A 24,376-nucleotide genomic window follows, 5' to 3' on the forward strand; every position below is an offset into this window, starting at 1 on the left:
AGAGTCGTTTTGATGCATGATTAGCGTCATACTCAAGGCTTGACTACTGCAGGAAATATATGTTAGTCGAACTCTTTAGTATAGCACTAATCCCGCGTCAGAACGACTCTGCGTAAGGCTTAATGAGTTTAGTGGCTACTTACTTACTTAAACTTAACCTGCACAGTAAAAATGCTTACACCGTAGAATTTCTCTAGTGAAAGAAAACGTGAAAGTTCCAAAGAACTGCGATCAACTGCAGTTATAAAAGTCGGATCACAAAATTTGTTACACAAATGTGTTGTTCTCATCGAGATTTATAATAATCGTCAAAATATTTATCACAAATATTCACTCCAACCTTTTTTCTAGGTCATTCCATGTCAAACCATCTAGAGCACTGTACTTCAATATCTCAGATTCTCTTCAAATTTTTTTCATACATTAATACCAATGAAATTATGCTAAGTTAACTTTTTCCGATTTTTTGGATGAGAAATGGGCCGGGGAGAAATTTTTCAAAAATGTGAATTTTGCTTCAATTTCACTTTTTGGCACAGCATCATGGAAGTAAATTACCATAACTTCCTTAGTTTTGAAGTTATTGGGCCTATCCAGGTGTCAAATGAAAGCTTAATTCTTGCTCTCTCAGTAGATTTTAAGTAGCCTTGCAAAAGATTACACTGTAAAACCATAATGGGTATACAAAGCTATTATTATTATTATTATTATTATTATTATTATTATTATTATTATTATTATTATTATTATTATTATTATTATTACAAATTGTGCCGTTGCTCAAAAGTTATAACTATGAAACTTTCGAAACTCTTTTTGTACATTCATCTTAACACCTACATGGTATGGTTAAAAAATAAAGAGGGTGTTCTTTCTATTTTTGTAATTATTATTTTTTATGTACGGAAATATACTGTTTTAGGTCTTGTTACAAATTGTGTTATTACTCGTAAATTACAACTGAGAAACTCTTGAAACCTTTTTTATAGGATCATTTTAGCACATACATGATATTGTTAAAAAGTAAAAAGTGCGCTTTTGGTATTTTTGTACGCCTGAGTGCAGTTCATGAATCGCTCTGGGCCTTCTATATTCTGCTGGCCAGAAAATGAAGACTTTTGTTGGATACCTTTTGAAAATTTCATCTGGGAAGTTCCTTTCATCTTTTACAAGCCAATCAGCCCAGACTTAGGCAACTGAAAGCAAAATTAAAGGAAGACATCATATAATCAATGAAAAGAATGAGCTGTGAAATATAGGACACAACATTTTGTATGAAAGCTATAGAATTCTAAGAAGTATTTCTGATATGTATGTTTTTTGTTTTCATCTATGTACATTAGTCTAGTGTTTCTTATTTCTGTTGGCAGGGTTTGTAATAATCACTCAACTCTTAACATTGCTAGGCCTATATTTTACATTCAAAAAACCGCAAGATTATTACAAAAAAAGGAATCCCTTTTTGTTATTTAATCATGCCTAGTAAATGCAAACTAATACTATAAAAAGTTACAAAAGCTTGATAGTTGTAAGAGATGGTACAATTGGGGAAAAAGTTGAAAGTCATAGTTAAAGTACAAAAATATAATATTATGGTAGTACCAAAACTATAGCTACATTACACCAGTTCTATTTTTAAGCATACCTAATATTTACTAAGATTATTATTTGAAAACGTTTTAAAGTGTGACAGTTGTCACTTCAGAGTAGGGATGGCCAAAATTTTCCGCAATCGGAAATTTCCCTTTCTGGAAGTTTTCCGAATTCCAGATTTTTCCGAAATCGGAATTTTTCCGAATTTTTCCCGATTTTACTTTCCAGAATCCGGAAAGTAAAAATTCCGGAATTGGCCATCACTACTTCAGAGGAAATGCATAATATATTAACAACAGTAAATATATTTCTGTACAGTTAAAACACAAATAATAATAATAATAATAATAATAATAATAATAATAATAATAATAATAATAATAATAATAATAATAATAATAATAATAATAATAATAATAATTGAAAAATACCTAAAGCACTCTTTTTATTTTTAACCATATCATGTATGTGATAAAATGATTCTATAAAAAGAAGCTTCAAGAGTGTCAAAGTAGTAGCTTATGAACGACACAATTTGTAACAAAACTTAAAACTGTATATTTCCGTACACGTAAAACAAAAAAGTTACAAAAATACCAAAAGCACTTTTTATTTTTAACCATATTATTTATGTGCAAAGATAATTCTATTTAAAAAGTTTCAAAAGTTTCATACTTATAACTTAATAGCAATGACACAATTTGTAAAAAAAAAAAAAAAAAAAAAAAAACTTATGTACAAAAAAGTTTCATAGTTATAACTTTTGAGCAAATGCACAATTTGTAAAAAAAAAAAAAAAAACTTTGTATGCCAATTAATGTTTGACGGTGTAATCTTTTGTAAGGTTACTTAGGATCTACTGAGAGAGCAAAATAATAAGCTTTCATTTGACATCTGGATGAGTCCAATAACTTCAAAACTAAGGAAGTTATGGTAATTTAGTTCCATAATGCTAAGTGCCAAAAAGTGAAATTGAAGCAAAATTCACATTTTTGAAAAAATTCTCCCCGGACCATTTCTCATCCAAAAAATCGGAAAAAATTAATTTAGCATAATTTTATTGGTATTAATGTATGAACAAAAATTGAAGAGAATCTGAGACATTGAAGCATGGTCATGTTTTAAAATTAAGTGATTTGACGTGGAATGACCCTTCTTCATGATTTTAGCTTCAATTTGTTCTTGAATTATTGAAAAATGTACTATTCAAATTAGTAACTGAACTGTGGAATAATACTTAAAAAGGTAGGTATGAATTTAGAAACTCTCTAGTTAAAAAACGTGCGAATTACGCTTCTTTTTTGTTAACACTCCTACTATGTATGCAACAGGTTGGTACATTCCCGCGTATTTTGTGTTCCGTCTGTTGTTTACTTTTAAATGTTGATCATGTGTTGTGAAATGTGAGGGGATGGAAGTGTTAAAGTGCGAGTGTAGACAGGACTCTAGTATTATTGTACAATTTGTATAAAGGATTGTTGCTGTAAGTGTTATTTTTCATGGTACTTCATTTAGTAAATTTTTGGATTACGTTTCCTATAGTAGAAATTTTGAAATTATGAACTACAGTAAGTAATCGGTACATGATGCAGTGTTATTACAAATGTTCCTTTCAGATTAAGAATACGGAGGACACAAGACAGTACTGTTTAACGTTTTCTTACATGGTCTATATAGTATACCAACAAAATTTAGATCATTTTCTTCGCACCTAAGAACCAGTTGCGCATAGATTTACAGTATTGTGCAGACTTAAAATGCCGTATAACCGATTTTTCCAGTGTCTACTTTTCAATTTTTTCTAGAGGCTTGTTTTTAGCTGAGAGTGTAGAAACCGAAGGCTGACAAGTAGTGTTGAGGGTTGGGATAGTAATAAAATCTTGCATGATAAGTTTAGGTACACCATTGAAGAGAATAGTTGAACAATTATGATTTTTTTCTCTGATTTTCTTTTTACTGTCCTCCAAAATATTTGCACTGGGCGACATGACAATACCCCACTTAGGGTTCACTCGAGCAGACCAAGTAGAAAATTAAGAGGTAAGATACGCTGTGAAACACTTTTCATGAAAGTATGAGAGGGTGAATATAAGTAATAACTGTCAGTGCACAGCGTATTGAAATTAATTTTGAGTGATAGTATTGTATGTGTATGTGTAAGTGTGGTCTTCCACTATCCTCATTTATGCATATACCCTCCGTTGCTGACGCGCCTGTAGTGGGTTATGTTTAATGGATGGGGTCCAGAAGCATAATATTTAGAGAAGAAATGGATGATGCCAGTACTTAGACCCAACACAATGTAACCAAATCTATTCTAAGCTAACCTAAACTAACCTAACCTATATTAGTAGAAAGAAGCGAAATTGAATCAATTTTTGGAAAATTATGCTGGACACCTTCACTAATCTAATGTAAACAGAAATGACCAAAACTGTAACGTTTTTTAGGAACAATTGCTTGACCCCTTCTGCTAAACATTAGCCCCTGCTTCCTACAGACGCAACCCCCATGCTAACGCTCGGGTCCCCCTGCTGCTCTCCTGCCCTGGCTCGATTAGATAGCATTCGTGCTTTTTAGTAGCCACCTAGTACAAGTTGGTTCGTGTCTTATGGACTGTAGTTTTTATGCCATACGTCCACACTGTATTTATAGGAGTCCCGAATGTACAGTCCGCAGCAAGAAACCTGCAACATGAGCATGTAAGTTCATTATAAAATTATGCCTAACAGCGCAGGGATTCAACATAACGTCTAAGTGGCACGAGTCACACCAGGAGACACCTCGGCGTCCTCCCTTACACACTTATTTTGGAGCAAAAGACTTCGTTGATTCACAATAAACTTGTTCATGTTGCAGTTTTTTTTTTTTTTGCTTGCTGCGGACTGTACCATAAAAACTACAATGAAAAAAAACTGTACTAGGTGGCCAAAAATGCACGAATGCTATTTGACTCGCATTCTATTGAATATACCTCCGATAATGAGTGTCTTATTCGAAATATTGGAGGGGAAATTTACGAGAACATTACTAGGTGAGTAATTTGAGGTAACAGAAAGATGCGCAAAATAGTGGAATCGATAACAGCTCAATTAGAAAAGCATTCATTGAGCTAGCGAAATATCGGGATTCACTTCCCTGCCAATCCAGTTTAGAGATTATTAATATATTATTGTTATCTGTGTTACTCCAATATTGTTCCATATCTACTAGGAATATAGTTCAAATACGATAATTAGACTGGGAAGTCACTGTGATGGAACCTATACCACTGAGTGTGGAGATCCATTTGCTTGAAACATCCATTTTCAGCTATATCAGACGAGATCAATATAGATTAAAAGAATGAAAATTACGAAGTACAATGAAAACACTGATGTTAAACAATCCTCTGCCTTGCAATCTTTCTTCTAAAGTCTCACAAATGTTATGAATATGTTGTGTAAGACTGAACCCGTTGTCTTGAGTACCACTGTAAAGTAAATATCTTTGGAAATGCCAAAGATATTTAACTTAAATGAATTTACTGTGTTGAAATTTCAGTCTGTTAATGTAAATATCAATATTTCCAACACTGAAACATTAACTACCAATAGTAAATCACGAAATTGAGACAAAGACGTAGCAGACTGTATAATATCATCTTAATTAAATAGGCTATTTAGTAATGGGCCCATATGGGTTTTTTCGGGTATTTTCAGATTTAATTTTTTTTTTTTTTTTTAATATTTCAATACCTTTGGGGTAGAAGTGTTAAAATGTGATTTAGACCTATATTTCAAAATTATCATTGTCACAACTTGGAACATTTTTCTATTCACTGCTGTTTTGAAAAAAATAGTCGCCATTTTGAAATTTTACATTGGACCACCGAGAAAATCTCTGCAGCAAACTTACAATGTCTCGTGCTTCTACCCTTAAAATGTCATCTTAAAAGTCCGAAAATTGTACTCTGTAGTGTGTGTGTGGTACAGGCAGATAAACGAACAAATGTAGATCGAGTCATCCTAGAAGCCTCAGTGACGTTCGCCAAATATATCAAATACATCATTTTTTTTTTTTTTTTTTAAAAAAAAGATAATTCATGATTTATAAAATAAATGTTTCGAAATGTCTTGTATGAAATAAATATTTTGCAGCGTAAAATAAATGGTTTTATTGTTAAAGTTCACTTCCGATACTTTGAGCGTTCAATTATGGGAATTTCCCGAGCACTTGTTGCAATACGGTTCTTTCCCGAAACAACGAAGATATAATTCGTATTTTATAAAATGTTTCAATATGTCTTAAATAAAATTAAATATCTTCCAGTGTAAAATAAATAGTTTTATTCTTGAAGTGTTCACTTTCGATGCTTTGTGCGTTCAGTTGCGGAAATTTTCCGAGGACTTCTTTCACGATGGGTTCTTCCTGGAAATGCAGCTTTCTTTGATGTACATAGAAACTTCCACTAGTACAGAAGGTTTGATTTTAGCATTTGAAATAGTAAGCTTTACGTAGTCTTCGGAACTCCGAACATTAAACTTCTTAAATTTGACAAGAATTTTACGCTATTGCTGGTGTTGATTCTATAGAATGCTTACGTTGGCCGCCATGTGCATACTTTTGATGCACAAATAGTGGGGTGCATAATACTCCGAAATATGGCTTGGCGGCTAACGTGTTAAAGAAAGCAACAAATGACTGAACTAAACTGTTGTTGGAAAACCAAATTTTACTGAATAATACTTGTGTTACCATCAAAGGTAAAAAATAATACCGGCATCTATGGCTTTAAACCCGTCACACGTATGAGAGATAACGTCTCTCGGCGTAGTCGAGTCTGCGCGCACACTGTCCACGGAAAGTATTTTCTAAAATATACAATTGCATATTTTACTTCAAATAGGCATAATCCATACATTAAATTGTTCTACTATTATCTCAAGCTAAGTTTTCTTTTTATTATTATTATTATTATTATTATTCAGTACATTAAGAATTTTATAAAGGCCCAATGTTGTTATATACCTTAACGTGAAAGCCTCTAATTCGTCTAAGAGTGGGTTTTTTCATGTGGGTCCAACCCTGATTTGCATATAACAAGTAATAAATTCACAGAGCTTCTTAAATATTCTGAATCACATCTTTGTGTTTGTGTGGCTCTAGGATTTGGAGTGATACGTGAGAGAATAATAGTACTAGTACTAATTTCTGTGAGCATTAATGAAGGGAAAAGAGTGTAGGGCTTAGTTTTCGCTAGCTCATGCTGATTAGTGTACATTGTTTTGGGTTGAGAATATTATACGATTTTCCGCGTTGCTGATTCCGAATCAAATCTTCAGTCTTTGGCTTATGTGCGTCTTAAAATTAGAGTGATTTTATTTTTTTCTTTCAACTTCTTTAGCATCACTTAAGGGTTGGGTGATTTCAGTTAAAAAATATATAAAATTTTAACTTTAAAAGATGCTTATAAAATAACAAATAAGAATATGTATTTATCAGTTAATTGCGATAATGTACTGATATTACAAGGCCTAGTGGAAATCTGCATACAGATCAGTTACTGGTTGATTCAAAGCCTCAGACTGAACTTTTAACATGCTTTTCTGTTAGAAGTTGTCTTGTCATGAAGTATTATACTTTAATAAAAAATCGTTCAGTATGTTAGAATGTGCAGAATCATATTTTAAATTATTAAAATTATCTTTTTAAGTGTGCACATGACTTCAGGTGTCTTAGCAGTTTTCTTCCAAACTGTGTAACTAAGATTTTCCGAGCACCCTCCTTGCTGTTATATATCTTGTTAAAAGCAGAAGCAGGTTTGCCCAAAATTTGTTGAGGCCAAACCACGAGATTATGTAAAAAGGTAACTATCTTCGTGTACTTCTGCAAACTAAACAACAACAGCAACAAATGATAAACTCATTGCTAACAGTTATTTAGGAATTGAAATATATTAACTCGACCCTTTCTCGAGGATCATTTCATGAGTCTTGCAACTGTACTGTAGCTGTCAAAAAAAGCCCCAGGATTGAAAATTTACTATATAAGTATACGAAGACCACATGAAAGTGCTTTTCAATGCCAGCAACAGGTAGCGTTTGTAGGCAGGAGTTAACAAAAGAGAATGATCGAAAGAGACGTACATACGGATTTTTTTTTTTTTTTTTTGGAGTCAACAGTCTTTTGATTGGTTCGACACAGCCTTCCACTCTTCCCTGTTCTGAGCCAGACTTGAGGGACATCGTGGCTCAGTGATAGAGCGCTTATTTCTGGTGCGTGGGGTTCCTGGTTCGATCCTCAGCTTAGTAAATTTGTGGTGGACAACATCGTACCCAGTGTTGTCAGTTTGGGGGAAAAGTCGCTAAATCTAGGAGATTCGACTTCCAGAATAGTGACAAAAAAATAACATTTCTGATTAGCGACTTTTTTGGTGATTTTTAAATGACGATTTGGCGACTTATTTAGAAATTAGCGAGTTTTGTGATGTGAACAAATCAAGCACTATTAATTGAAAACAGTTTTTATTTGGTCTAGGAATTAATTCGTGCGGTTGGTACGCACACATTGAAGCTGTAGTACAAACACAAAATACATAAATACCTTAAGAAAAATATTGTCCATCGCTAGCCACCACTTTCGCCCATCTGTCAGGCAATGTACGGATTCCGTGGCGAAAGAAGTCCTCATCCTTGGAAGCGATCCAGTCAGAGACCCATGTTTCGATATCTTCTGAAGAAGTAAACCGCTGTCCAATCAAATCGTTGTTCATGCAATCGAACAAGTAGTAGTCCGAAGGAGCAACGTCTGGTGAATACGGCGGGTGGGGTAAAACTTCCCATCCGACATTTTCTAAATAGGTTTTGACCGGTTTTGCGACATGTGGGCGAGCGTTATCATGTTGAACAATAAGTTTATCATGTCTGTTCTCCCATTCTGGTCGTGTTCTGGCCAGAGCTTGCTTCAAACGCATTAATTGTCGTCGATAACGTTCTCCATTCATAGTTTCACCCGGTTGCAGCAGCTCATAGTACACCACACCTTTCATATCCCACCATATGCACAGCATAACCTTTGCACAGTGAATATCTCGTTTTGGTTGTGATGGACATGGTTCACCTGGTTTCACCCAGGCCTTTTTTCGTTTAGGGTTCTCGTAATGGATCCACTTCTCATCACCCGTAATAATTCGATGCAGAAACCCCTTTCTGCTCTGTCGTTGAAGCAGCAATTCGCAATTGGTTTTTCGTCTTTCAACGTCTCTGTCTTTCAATTCATGTGGAACCCAATGTGACATCTTTTGAATCATTCCCATGGCTTTCAAGCGTTTGGAGACTGTTGTTTGATCAACGCCTAATGCTGCTGCAAGTTGTTCCTGCGTTTGACACGAATCCTGCTCGAGCAATGCTGTCAATTCTTCGTCTTGAAATTTTTTTGGCTGTCCAGCTCGCTCTTGGTCTGCCAAGCCGAAATCACCACTTCTAAACCGTGCAAACCACTTCTGACACGTTCGCTCAGCTAGAGCATGGTCACCATACACTTCCACCAAAATACGATGACTTTCAGTCGCACTTTTCTGCATGTTAAAGTAATGCAGCAGGACACCCCGCAAAAACACTTTATCAGGCACAAATTGCGCCATGTTCACTTAACTACAAACTGGTGTTGTTGACGCTTTAATCCACTGCCCTATACTACGAACGATACGCGATGACAGGGGTTTGCAACACATGTGTGGATACACGGAACTGTGGGACGCTCCGTTCGTTGCGCCATCTCTTGTCCACCCGCACGAATTAATTCCTAGACCAAATATATGTTTGTTTTCCTTTTACTTAATTGAATTAGCCCAAGCGTCAATGAATTTGGCTTATATACAGCCCATGTAGTGTGTGATATCTCCAGAACCCCACTTTGTTGTCTGATAGGCTACGTCTTATCATCTAACGGAAAACAGTTTTAGCTTCCATGTCATTTAGCTTGCAGTGCTTCCATTGAAAGGCAGAATATTGTAGTATTTCTTCTAAAAGCTCGAGTAAACTGCGAAGGGGTGTAAGTTTTCTTTTTCTCTGTAAAGGTTTAAATTTCATTTTTTTTTTTCCTAGAGAGCTTTCGTGAACGCGGAGTTAAACCTCCAGGTTCTATATGGCATGGAGTTGATTTTGAGTTTAACGTCCCACTCAGCTATATGATACGTGGACCTACTAACATGAAATCCTAACCACGTGAGCTCCCGCCAGGAATCAAAGCCGGGTCTCCCGCGCCAACAGCAGGTACGCTAACCGCTATACCACGAATAATTTTTAGCGACTTTTCGTGTCAACTTTTTGGCAACACTGATCGTACCCGTGGGTTTTCTTGCAGTACTCCCGTTTCCTCGCACATTTCTTTCCACCAATTCTTGCATCATTCATTTGCCTTAATCATCCATCACCTTTAGTCTAAATTGCATAATCGTGGGACGTTAAACTGAAAGATTTCTTTTCATTTTCTGGGCCAAACTTTTCATTTCCAAGGTTTATTCCCTTCGTCTTGTATTATTTAATCTGTATATTTCAATCACAATCTTCCTCTAGGTAAGCTATTTTTCCTTCTGCCACTTCTTCCTTAAGCTAATAACGTGATTCTTCCATATCTCATAGTGTCTAATCATTCTGTCTCTTCTTTCGAAATAGTATTTACTATACCGCTTTCATCTTTTTTTTTCCTCCTCCTCCTATTTCGAACACTCGTTCATTTGATGTGCACATATCAAAATAAAAGTATAAAGGTACAAAAAGAAGTACGTAGCAAACAGCAGACACCCTTCAAATAATCTCCACAATTTTCGCCGACAGTGATGAATACCAGCTGTTGTGTTACATTTGTCAGTGTATACAACCTGTGAACGCCTTCCTCATCATTAGCAAATAGGTATGGACACCGTGGAAGGTCTATTTTTGAAGAGTGTTGGCTGTTTGCTACGTAGGTACCATGATTTTGTGTTTATTTGTACGTATTAAAGCCTGATCGAACAACAGATTCCTACTTCTTCCCCCTGCCAGTAGCTCTTGTACATAGACGCCATATACTGATGGCATTGAAAAGCACCATCCTGTGGTCTTCAAGTACTATAATGGATTTTCTCAGCTATGACTAGAGACCGGATGTTTAGGCACTAAAAACCTGGCAAATAGGCACTAAAAATTTAAAAAATAGGCACTAAAATGTAACTCGAAATAATGAAGATAAATACTCAATACCATTAAAAAATAGATTCAAGTCATAGATAATGTTCAAAGAATATAGAAACATACTTGTTTGTTAATATCTTCTTTTATTGTATATATAAAAACGAAGCTTGTTACGCATTTCATACATACTGGGTGAACCTGAAAGATGTGCACATACTTTGGGAGGTGATTCATGACATCAAAAGAAGACAAAAAGTCCTGTTGCATGTTGTCGAATTCTGCGTCGTGTACGAGTGACAGGGGGGCCAACTTGGAATCCAAAATCGAATCCTGACAATTGGAACGAGACATACAGGTGTTCACATACTTCGGGAGGTGATTCGTGACATCCAAGAAGACTTTTTGTCTTCTTTTCATGCCACGAATCACCTCTCAAAGTATGTGCACATCTTTTGGTTCCGTTCCAATTGTCAAGATTCAATTTTCAATACCAAATTGGCACTCTGTCAGTCGTACAGGACACAGAATTCGACAAAATGCAAGAAAACATTTTGTCTTCTTTTGATATTACTAATCACCTCCCAAAGTATGTGCACATCTTTGAAGTTCACCATGTATATATCGTAACGTACCACGTGCTTGTGTTTACAAACACTTAATATGTGTGTATTATTTATGTTATATAAATTATATATTTTCCCAATGAAGGCTTATTTTGAAGAAAATGCATAGCATAGGCAATATTAGGCACTAAAGGTCAAAATAGGCAAAATAAAATTGGCTTAAATCGAAAGTATAAACCCCCATATAAACTTTAAAACGTTATTTTTGATCATATCTTTAATAATAAAAAATAGGCATTTTGCCTAACATCCGGTCTCTAGCTATGACATTTTAGTGGTTGAAGCACATTTGCCATGTTTCATGAGACGACTCTCGCCTATGAGATTATTTAATGCATATAAAGAAAATAATATTAAAAAATCGTAAATAAAAACATTTAAACACACAGTCAAATAAATCATAAATAAATCATGGTACACGATCAAAATAAAATGTATCTTATAAAGTTCTTCTCGGGCAATCAGCCAGGTGAAAACTGGTGGATAGGCCAACGTTTCGAGAGCTGTTGCTACAGCTCTCGAAACGTTGGCCTATCCACCAGTTTTCACCTGGCTGATTGCCCGAGAAGAACTTTATAATATACGCCGCCAGGAAAGCTTCAAATCTTACTTCAAAATGTATCTTGTTCAAAAATCCTGGCACTCACCCTTTTCTCCTTAAAAAAAATAAATAAATAAAAATAAAGTTTTACATTCGTGTACACGGCGCTTTAGTATTGTGACTTGACATAAAGATGTTAAACAACCAAGGAAGACTTATATTCTAACTGGTTAAATGTACAGTGGTGTAAGTCACTTTTACAAAAATAAAAACCTATACACAGAAACCGATCTAGCTAAAATAGAAGACGTCAGTCAGAGCTTCATTCAATTGCTAACAGATTGCAGTGAAAATTGTAGTAATAGAAGAAACAGTACAGTACTTCTGTATTAATTTCTGGAAAACAAACAACAAAAACAATATAGCATTAACCAATCCATTTATTTGATGTACTTTCTCTTAATAGATCCATTTAATGCAGAACTTTTTAACAAGAGGTGAGTGGCGAAGATTTTTGAATAAGAATGTAAATGTTCTTTCGTGTAGTTCTTGAAATTTTTTGTGGCGATCCATTAAACTTTAACCACTTGTCACAATCAATTAATTTACATTTGTTCTTAGAAGCAACTTTTATGACTTTTAATGATATATAACGTAAATAGTGCTTTATATACAGTATATGCTAAGGTATGGTGTTGCATGTCAAAATCCACTTCACTCATGTATTTAGTACACTGAAGGCAGTCAGTACGATAAGCATCCTAATATTGTTTTCCAGCAGAAGTTAGAATCGCAACTAAAATAGAATAGCCAAAGGACGTAGCTCTTAACCATGGCGTCGTTACTGTCAGCAGAAATAAATGCCACCTGCAGTTCACTTGGTTACCATGATGGAAATAAGTACTTCAAGGATCCGTACTGTCTAGGTAAGTGTACTATTTTATTTGTGTGTATTTATGAAATATCCATGGATGACCTAAAGTTGATTCTGATCAATAATTACAATGAAATCTATGAATTTATCCAGGAAATTTGAAAGAGTCAAAAGTTTATGTATTATGCCTGACAATTCTGATATATTGTGTGAAAAAGTGTTTGCGAATCGCAGTGCTACTGTTGTTTATGACGGTAAGAAATTATCCAAAGTTCATTACAGTCTGTATTTCCTTGATCTTTTAGACTATTTGGTTAATGGCAAAGATCGAGAGAGGCCTTCTGCGTCTTGTGCAACAAATGAATTGGGAGCGTGGTAGCTTTATCTATCGTCTGATGGCTTCTTAGTTTCTTCAAAATCAAGAGTTTACAAATGGAATTTTGTAATGTTTTCCAGTTGCTTCTTCTGCCGTTTTGATGTATGCTTTTGCTGCATTGTGTCTGTGACTTAGTGAAGTTCTCTCTGATCTGCAGTGATAACCAAAGACACCGATTTCTCTGTAAATTGGGGGGGGGGGGGCGGCATTCAGATGCAGAAGGTATATATATGAGGATTTTAAGAAAAATTGCGTTCAAATTATGACAAATATTGTATATTCATCCCCACATGAGCTTTGCCCCCCTCCCCCCGGGATCGGCCTTGTGATAACTGACATAAGAAATTTGATAGAACTATAGTGCGTCCAGTAAGAGAATGTCTCTGACAGCTCGCAGTGACATTGCCACTACTCGCGTGTCAAGGTTTTTTTTCGGTGCAACTGTAGTGGCAATTTAATTAATGGTATAAGACAGAGTGATCGTGGTTGGTAACACTGGTATCAAAGTAGGGGCTGCAATGTCCCACCGCATGTGGTAAGAAACGTCAGAGACCATCTCTTGTTGGCCGTGCATTAGTAAAAGGAAGTCAAATGAATTCTTCACAGACTGTTCTTCATAGGATGTTCCACGAAAATGTTCCTTCTCTACATCTTTTACATTAAAATCCATAATATTTTCTTTAGTGACGTTCATCTATTTATTTCTCTAAAGCTCTTTATTATACATATTCATAGTATTCCAACATAGCCAAATATTCTTCCCCGTTTAGAAGACATTCTTTCAAGCTTGTGTGTCAAACCCTTATACTTCGGAGTGAAAATAGGAAAACTTCCTAATGAAGGGTCACGTTATTTTTTAAATTTGGTTGTAACTTGCCTTCGTTACGCGCACTGAGGATGCGAAAACAAACCATCTAACATTTCTATATCAGTGATGTAATATATCATACTGTTTCCAGGGGAGAGAGAGAGACAAACAAACAAACAAAGAGTGACAGTGACCAAATATGAAGTCCTTTGACTGTAGCTGTATTGGTAGTGTGGAAATAACTCTCTTGTTATTGCTGTGTCATCACAAAATGAAAAACTGGATATGACTATTTTTTCATGTGAGACATATTACAGTATCAACAACAATATTTTCTCTTCATTAAGACAAGTATTTATTTATTTATTTATTTATTTCAACTGAAAGTTGTAAACCTTGATCATGAAAAGAGAATGAGGTTGTTTGGAAAGAAATGAGCTATGAATACTTTGAAGATAGTGGAACCAGAATTAACTTCGGGCTCAACTGTTATTTAGGGATAAGTGTGGAGCAATTTTTTTCTTTATTTTTGAAGTTACAATAGAAATAAACTTTTTTTTATCATATTTAATACATGATGTAAGAAGTACTTTTTAGTCCCACATTGTTTATTTCAAATTTTGAAAATATTTCGAGTAAATTATTCTTATGGAATTCTAGCTAAGTATCTTGGAAAATTTGAAGAACACTATACAAATGAATGGCCATACTCTGATAGGCAATTGTTTTTATTTGTTAAAAAAAAAGGTTCAGCTCTGAGTTAACCCGAAGCTTTACTATTCCAATTCTCTAGAAGATATTGTTGTTCTTAACTGTGCTGTGAAAACTGTACAGTGCTATTTTAAAATATTAAACCACTCTCCCTGAAACGTTTAAAAGAAATTCATTCTATCTGTGTGATCAAAACTAATTACTTTCAGTCGAAACAATAAAATAAATGTTTGTTCACACGTAGAGAATATATCAAGCTAAGACTGTTTATTATTATGGCTATACTCTGGTGAAGCGTTGCATTTTGTAACTCTACAATTACCCATGTGTTCATGTGTTTTTGAATATAGTAATTTCTACGAAACTTCGTTTTTACAAATTTTCGGGCTTGGTTTTTCTCTGAAGCTTGTTTATGGCATACATACAAACAGTTACAAAATATTTGAGTATGTAAAATGGAAAAGAAGAAGAAGCGTGTGGAAGGAAATGTTATTTGAGGTTTGTCTTATATTTATGGTTTGTAGGTTAATTTTTCTGCATAAGTGATGCCGGGAAGCTCTTTATCAAACTGGTAGAGAGATAGAAAGTTTCCAGATGTTTGCGTTTTTTTTTTTTTTTTTTTTACTTCGTTTGCCACTCTGTTTGTATTTACTTTTTTTTCGGTTTGTGGAGTAAGTTTCATTTGCTTTTTCTCATCAAAAAGATCGCCTTATTTTAACTCCATATTTGTCTTTTTTTTATTATTATTTTATTTTTATTTTCTAGCCATATACTAACCTAATGGTACTGTGCACGTTTTTACATGTACATGTTTATTTCATAACAGTGCATATGAAATAAGAGGACTTAAGCACGAAATATAAATTAACTGATACAGAGAAAAACTACATGCAAATGGCACAAGGTACAAGAACTGCTACACAAATGTGTACATATAATAAATAAATAAATAAATAAATAAATATAAAATTTAAACATTTGAAAAGTGTTTTGCTATTATTTTACTATGATATTTTGTATCTGAATTCTGAAATTTAAAATAATTGATACTAAAATCAATGTTTAATTTCATGGTCAGCCACACTCGACGTTTCACTTTTGCATATCAGTTATATTGTGTAAAGCACAGTAGTTGATTACATACTGTATATATATATATATATATATATATATATATATATATATATATGTGTGTGTGTGTGTGTGTGTGTGTGTAAAGCTGTGTGTGTGTTTCTCAAACTGTGAAACTGTGGTCCTCAAGTTCTTGCCCGTTGTGGTCTTCAAGGACTAAACATTAGTCCAAAAGCTGAATTGCGTATCACACAGTATAATTAACAGTCATTTGAAAATTATACTATATGCAAGCATCTTTTACTTCCTTTCCCAACTTTTAATCATATAATATATACGTATATGCGAGTATTTTCGTGTAGTTACATAAACTTGAATGAACAAGTATATGCAATTATTGCTTTCAAAGAGGACAAGAACAAGGTAGCTTCTAGAACATTCTGACTGGTAGAAGTGGTTTTTACTTAATAAAAAGTTTGAAAAACGCTGTTGTATATATTTTTGAAGCGATTCGAAACCTAAATTTAAAATAAAGTAAAAATAAATTCTCTCAAAGTTGTACGTTAGGTAAGACATTTCCTGATTCATAGATATTTATGCTCCCAATGTTCGTTGATAATTAGTTCACCAGAAAATTGAAATACCGAGTTCTTGTTTATAGAATACGGTTAATTTTTTTTAAGGAAAAAGTTTCTGATATTAATCTTATTCTGTCTAAATATTTTACTTCGTCATTCTTTCAAGGAAAAAGGCCTGGAAAAGAATGTGTATGTGGCTTCATTTTTAATTATTATCAGGGTGTTTGGCTTCCAAGAATTTGGTTTTACGTTGATGAGTTGCTAACCCAGATTTCTCTCTTTTTAACTCCGTCCTTGTTCTGTGACTGTTGATACTTCCTATACATAAAATAATTAGTCAATTATATAATTCTGTATATATATCGATGGTGGCACCTTCACTTGAGTCTTTTAGCTAGGACTGAATTAAGTTGTTAATTAAAATTTAACGTCCCATTTTAGCACCGAGGCTATGTGAAGATATGTAGACCTAAGTTTAAAGTGGGATCCGAGCCAGGTATATTGCGTTCAAATTTTAATATTTCTACCGGGAATCAAACCCGGCACCATGTACACCAAAGGCGCGCGCGCTAGCCAGCAGACTTCCTGAAAAAAAACTGATTGGTTTAAGTTTTTGGAAAGTGATAAAATGAATAATCTCTGAGTAAATACCTTAATCAGATTGCTTGCAATTTCTGAATCAACTTGAAGAAAAAGTTATTACTTTATTTTTAAATATAGGTAAGATTTAATGTTCATTTCTGACATTCGTTATAGAAGATTCATGTTTGCGAGATCCGTCTTAATCCTCAGTATTACCATTTGAATGTGATTTTTAGGGGACGAATACTTGGGAGAGGAAAAGGATTGTCTATAAATGATATATAAATGAAAATGATCTGGTGGGAAAAGCACAGAAAACTGTAATCGTTAAAGTTTTTGATCACCAGCTAATTGTTGTGCAATTATTATTTAAAAGCAATTAAGTAATTAATTGTTCTGTGTGTATTTTGGAGCAAAGATCTTTCTGCTTTAAACATGTAATTGTACAAATATTAAATTACAAAATTAATTTGCCTCTACAAAATAGTTGCCAGAAGCACTCTAAGCACGAGGGCTGTCTAAAAAGTATCCGACCTTTGGCCAGAAAAATAGTTGCGAATACCTGACAGATTTGGGACCCTAATCCCCTTTAAAGTAGGCCCCTTGTGCTTCCACACACTTAGCCCACCGATCCTTCCACTGTTGGAAACACCGCTGGAAGTCTTCTTTTGGAATGTTGTTCAGCTCCGTCGTCGTGTTCCGCATTATGTCTTCTCTACTCTCAAAACGGGATCCCTTCAGAGGCGTCTTCAATTTTGGAAACAACCAGAAGTCACAAGGAGCCAGGTCTGGAGAGTAGGGAGGTTGGCGAACGGTTGTAATTCCATGTTTGGCTAAGAACGTGTGGATCAATTGGGATGAATGTGCTGGGGCGTTGTCATGATGGACGTGCCAGTTCTTCGCTGTCCACATGTCTGGTCTTTTGCGCCGGACTGCGTCACGGAGTCGCCTGAGAACATCTTGATAGTACTCCTTTGTCACTGTTTGTCCTTCCGGTGCGTACTCGTGATGCACAATTCCACGGGCATCGAAGAAAACAGTCAGCAACACCTTGATTTTGCTTCGCACCTGCCGCGCTTTCTTCGGCCTTGGAGAATCGGGATGCTTCCATTGAGACAATTGTTGTTTTGTTTCTGGGTCGTACCCGTACACCCATGACTCATCTCCAGTTATCACGGAATTCAGATACCCAGGATCAGTGTTGGTGGTGTCCAGAAGGTCCTGTGCAACGTCAAAACGGGTGTCTTTTTGTTCCTGAGACAACAACTTGGGTACAAATTTAGCAGCCACTCGTTTCATGTTCAAATCGTCACGCAAAATTGCATGTGCAGAATCTTTACTCACTCCAACATCTTCTGCAATCTCCCGCACTGTCAAACGGCGATCTGCCATCACCAAATTTCGCACCCGCTCAACAACAGCTGCATTCCGAGCAGTTTGGGGCCTGCCGCTACGCTGCTCACTCTCGACTGATGTGCGGCCATCTTTGAATCGGTTGAACCATTGTTTAATTTGTGTTACACCCATCGCATCTTCTCCAAACACCTGCTGAATCTTACGAATTGTTTGGCTTTGAGAATCACCCAGCCTTTGACAGAATTTGATGCAGTATCTTTGCTCAATTCGTTCAGTCATCTTGCGAGAAACACTAAATCCGACGAACACTACCAACAGCACCTCACTTCGCGACCACCAGCTCACGACTGGCACACGCGAACGCGGTGAAAAAATTCAAGCATGCGCATTAAGGTTCCTCCTTCCACCGTGCACGGTGGCGCCGCCTGAGAATCACTACTTTGCGTGGAAGAAATTAAGGTCGGATACTTTTTAGACAGGCCTCGTAGAGCTCGGGGAATAAGCAACAAACATGAGGAAAATACGAAATTTTAAACCTAACGAAACAACTAAGATAATGCAAGGAAAGGATTTTACCTTTCATGGTGTCGAGAAACAAAATCGTACTTAATTAGTTAATAAATAATTATTTCCTAACATTTTTGTCAAAATTTAAATCATAAATCGTGTTGCTAGCAGTGGAAGATGCGAGTTTGAATCTCCGCCAATCTATCGATTACTTCCTTTTGTTTGTTTGTTTGTGTGTGTGTGTGTGTGTGTGTGTGTGTGTGTGTGTGTGTGTGTGTGTGTGTGTGTGTGTGTGTGTGTGTGTGTGTGTGTGTGTGTGTGTGTGTGTGTGTGTGTGTGTGTGTGTGTGTGTGTGTGTGTGTGTGTGTGTGTGTGTGTGTGTGTGTGTGTGTGTGTGTGTGTGTGTGTGTGTGTGTGTGTGTGTGTGTGTGTGTGTGTGTGTGTGTGTGTGTGTGTGTGTGTGTGTGTGTGTGTGTGTGTGTGTGTGTGTGTGTGAGAGAGAGATATTTTTTAACAGAATTCGATACACACAAGTATTGTGTAAAAACAAAATAGTTGAAAAGCATCTTTTTATTTATTTATTTTTGTATATATTCTTATTTGCACTGTTCAAATTCAATGTATTCACATTCAATGTATTTCAGAAACCGTCAAAGATCTCATCAGGTACTTGCGTCGAGACGATGAAAATCATGAGATACGGAGGCAGCTTGGTGAGACTCAGGTTCTTCGAACGGACTTGCTTCCCATCTTGAAAGAACACTGGAAAGAGAAAGAATTATTTGACTCTGTGCTCAGGCAAGTACCATAATAATTCTTGTGTAGATAAACACTTAAAAAAATATATTTCGATTTTTGTCATACAAATTAGAGAATTAAATTATTCCTACAAGAGATTTGTATTTTTTTTTTTTTTTTTTTTTTTTTTTTTTTTTTTAGCTAAGACCAGTTCGTTAATTTTTAGTTTTCCCATGTGTCTTTGTGAACCACAGGCGAAAGGAATTAGCCATGCTAATTACGTTTGGCAAATGAGCTAATACTTAACTTCGAACAGTACCTCAAACAAGATTTTTATTTATTTATTTTTATTGAAACGAACACGGAATCTTCCAAACCTGTTAAAGATAAGTATCTGAAGTTTGTAAATACTCTACGAAATTCAAACATTTAGTTCTGGCCGACGAAGGACTATGCTAGGCAGCTTCAGCCGGTGGTCTCTGAACCACTGCTCTAGCGGGAGAAAATTAGAACATTGAAACTAATTAATGATGCATATCCACATTACGGATTTTTTTTTAAATTTTTTTTTTTTTTTTATTTTCTGAAATAATATTTGCTGTTATTGAATTGCATTTCTTCTGTACATTGTAATGTTTCTTTGCGATAAAAAAAAATCAAAGTTACTTGGCATTATGAAAATAATTATAAAATAAAAATTGAAAAATGCTGGACTATACGGCTTAAGGGTGCCTGCTGGTCAGTGTGTATTGGTTCTCAGCGCCATTGAGTCTTATTTCGTATACTGGCGTGCACTATAGACATGCGTGCTACCCGTTTCGACTGCCTGGGAAATGCTTAATTACACTGACATTAATTTAATAATAATAAATGCCAGGGTTATGTTCATTGCACCAACTTCCTCACACAAGTGCGACTTATTTAATATATATATATAGATAGATAGATATTGGATATCTATATCTATAACAGTATAATACTGTATAATACGACCTGCTGCGTTACTCCGGTCTATTCAGAAATCGAGCTATTTGTAGTGACCTTTTTGCGAGCACATCTACAGTATATATGATGAGTGGAGGAAATAGCCGACTTTGTATCACATCAGTTCCTCTTTAGGTGCAGATTCACAACTGCATGACCAAAGCAGGAATCAAACTCGGGTCTCGGACTTACCTTGTTGATGCGTTAACAACTACATCAAACTAACTTCAGTGTACTTTTTCAAACAGTAAACAAAATTTTAAAAAGTGCTACATCATATGAAGTTGTCACTTATGATGCGCCAAGTCTGACGGTTGGTTTGGTAGTTAGATCATGTATGCATATCAGCTTTTGCACTGCTATTTCCGTCTTCCCACCTCGTAATTCAAATAGTTTCCCATATAGTCTACGATACGGAATCAACGCCTGTTTCCTGAACAGCCATACATTCTATCATTCATGATATTGATGTCAGCCCAGTCAGTTTACACACATGCTGTAGTACTATAATCAACTTTACATGGTTTAATATATGTATCGAATTAGTGAGTTTAGTGTACTAAAATAAATGCAATCTTATATTCGAGTGGTTAGCCTTATCTTTGTTGCATAAGGTTCTACGTTCAATTCCTGATAGGGATACATGGTTTTAGGTGTTCATCTAATGTATGGATCAATTGGAGAATTATTTGAGTAAGGAATCCGGAAATAGTTGTGGTGGAAGTTGCTGTGCACACATGATCCAACTACCAAACCAAACATCACATTTGGAACATGGACTGTAGTGCTTTATCTAAAATTTTGTTTATTGTTTATACATTGATGTTTAGCCCCTTTTTTCAGCACCAAGGCTTTGAGATGTGGACTACAATGTAAGGTTCAATAGGAACCACAGTAGTGCGCATAAATTTGAAGGCTCTTCTACTGAGAATCGAATCCAAGACATCGTCCACCAAAAGTGCCCGTACTAGTGTAACCCCGGTACCTAAAATAGACAGGTAAGGGGTGCTTTTTTAAAATATAAAACGGTCGATAAGTAAAATATTTCTTAATTTCTAGCTTTACCTCCCACGTTGCTATATACTAGCATATGTTGTCGGCACGGGAGGCATGTGAGATCCCACGTAAAGATATAGTTCCATGTCTCATATAGCTTCAGAGCTGAAAGAGACCCAAAATCCCAATCAATCAAATTTGGTCGAATGTATATATGTATAAAGATGCTGGCGCGGAAGGGAAATTAAGACGTGTACTAGTATTTGTATACGTTTTATTGTTTTGCTAAAAATGAAATCACATTATTTTACACCGTATTTCAAGGTAAAATATTCTAAAAGTAACGATGTTTAACCTCAAGATTCTCTCTTTAACCCTGTTGTGTACGACCTTACTTACTTCTACAGAGTGTTTCAAAACAACACCAACAACGTTTGGGAGGTGATTCCTGATACCAAGAGCAGACAAAAAGTATAGAACAACCTGGGTGCACAAATATTTCCTTTCGGAATTATAGGCTGCAGAAAACATGAAAAATGAATTTTAAAGGTCCATAGCTCCAAAACTATGGGACCTGCCGTAATCGCGTCAAGACTTCACTTCACTAGTACGTGCTCTATCCAAATATCCAGGTTTCAGAATTCTACGGTACTTCCACAATATTTTTTATAGAGGTAGTTGGTGAGTACTTCAAATTATATGCCTGTAGCCAAACTCCCTCTATAAAAATTGTTGCGTGAGTACCTTAGGATTCTGGATCACGTATTTTTGTATAGCGCACATGTTAACCCTTAAGTGAAGTCTTGACCCGGCTGCGGTAGCTCGCATAGTTTTGGAGCTATGGATCTTTAAAAGTCACTTTTTTTTTTTTTTTTTTTTTTTTTTTTTTTTTAATGTTTTCGGCAACCCATAACTCCGATAGGAAGCATTTGTGCACCCAGGTTGGTGAATACTTTTTGTCTTATTTCGGTGTCAGGAATCACCTCCCAAATGTTGTCGGTATTGTCTTGAAACACCCAGTATATGTGTGTGTATTTAAGGTCAAATATACTGTCAGGAATGAGAAAGAAACAATCGTGAGCTTTGACGCTTTTTTTTTTTTCAAACCTCCTTGAACTCCCCTTTTCACTCCTCTAAAAATACCGAGTATGTTTCTAATTCGTAGATTACTGTAGTTACTCTGTGCGTTTCGTTCCCTGTCTCTTTCCCTAACATATAAAGTTATTTGATACTTATACTGAAAGCCTGTTCCATTAGTTCTATTTAACTGGGATTTCGCAACTAGATAACGTTTCCCTGTCTATGTAACTTGTGCCAAGATTATATAGATAACGAATGTATACACGTGAATGGAGCTAATGGTTCTAAAAAGATGAAACAAAGAGGGATGTAGTTGGGTGTTAAAATTGTGAAGATTAGATCAGCGTTCACATAAAAGAGATGGAGAGTAGTGAAACTAGATTCTTTCGGGGAGGAGAGACTTTGTTTCTTTACGCTCATAAAAGATTCTGATAAAAGATAGCGGAGGTGTTACCATAATGTTTTGGTGTGGTGCGAAAACGCCGAGAAGTTGTACAAGTAGCGACAAGATGCGAATAGAAGCTGTTTACGTGGGAGAAAGGGAATGGCGGGAACAGTATCGAAAGTAGAAGGGGTGAGAAAGTGAAAGTAAATGTTGCAGTTAAGCCTTTAAAGTTGACTAAATACAGTCACTGCTTTGTAATCGAGGCTTTATTCCTGCTTGGAATTCATTAAACGAAGTAGTTTAAATGTTAGTTTAAACAATAGATGTCACCTTTAGAAAGTTCACTATAGTTGAAGACCTCTGAAAAAAAAAACTGATTGAAACGCGCATAGGGCATTCATATCCTTTAGGGTTCGAAGAAGGGGAGAGCAGAAATTGAATGTCAAGTGAATAGGGGAAGTCTTCTCTTTATAGGTTGATGGGGAAAGTCGGAAAAGGAGGGAGTTAGAAACAGTTCAGATTGGCAGCTTGGATGAAATTTAGTTCTCACTGTGTTGTCATGCTAATAGAAATGAGAAATTTATGGTTGATGGTTTTATCACTGAATATCTTGGCTTTAATGGAAGAAACATACATGTAGATCAGTGTTTCCATACATCTGCATATTAAACAACTTAGAGAGTCTATGGATGGAGTGAATGAGGATTTTGGAACAAGGAGAAAAGTGCTCGCCTTTCCAGTTCGTTTTAAATAGTATATTGCGTATTCATGTAGCCTAATAATGAAGGTGATTTCAGGTTCGATTCTCGGCAATGGGCAGGATTTTTATTGTTGATCCTCGTTAGGCAAGTGAAAAATTACTAGAACCTTCAAAAGAGTCAGAAATAACGTCAGAAGAAGTCAAATGTGTTGACCAGCAACCTCTAAACTAAAAGTGTTTGGCCTTTCTATGGGCCACATCACCAGAGAGTTCTCTTTTTAGTTTAAGCCACGTTCTCTAAAATATTTGCTTTACTTGTAGTGATATTTTGCCTACCTGCATGTTTTTTAGTGCCTAGGGCAAGTGCTGCATCATGACGTAGGGGTTAACCATAGGTCACCATGGCAGAACACATGAAAATAATAATAATAATAATAATAATAATAATAATAATAATAATAATAATAATAATAATAATAATAATATACTAATATTAGGGTTCCCTCGTGACTATATAATTAGAGTACCTATTTAGAAAATGTCGGATGGGAAGTTTTACCCCAACCGCCGTATTCACCAGACGTTGCTCCTTCGGACTACTACTTGTTCGATTGCATGAACAACGATTTGATTGGACAGCGGTTTACTTCTTCAGAAGATATCGAAACATGGGTCTCTGACTGGATCGCTTCCAAGGATGAGGACTTCTTTCGCCACG

General features: G+C 35.6%; 1 protein-coding gene across 3 annotated transcripts in view; it reads left to right on the top strand.

Moving 5' to 3' along the window:
* The first annotated feature begins 2,918 nt into the window (after positions 1 to 2,918).
* timeout (circadian regulator timeout) overlaps positions 2,919 to 24,376 on the top strand; it is a 1,048,389-nt gene continuing 1,026,931 nt past the window's right edge. For 2 of the 3 annotated variants that reach the window (XM_081749081.1, XM_081749078.1), the window contains exons 1-3: positions 2,919 to 3,076; positions 12,694 to 12,838; positions 19,420 to 19,573. In XM_081749081.1, coding sequence (XP_081605207.1) covers positions 12,745 to 12,838; positions 19,420 to 19,573 — 248 coding nt within the window. In that variant the 5' untranslated portion in view covers positions 2,919 to 3,076; positions 12,694 to 12,744. Of the gene's footprint in view, positions 3,077 to 12,690; positions 12,839 to 19,419; positions 19,574 to 24,376 lie in introns of all 3 variants that reach the window. The other variant, XM_081749079.1, reaches the window with a different exon arrangement.

Source organism: Thermobia domestica, chromosome 2 (assembly GCF_964235325.1).
Source record: "Thermobia domestica chromosome 2, izTheDome1.hap1.1, whole genome shotgun sequence".
Classification (NCBI taxonomy): domain Eukaryota; kingdom Metazoa; phylum Arthropoda; class Insecta; order Zygentoma; family Lepismatidae; genus Thermobia; species Thermobia domestica.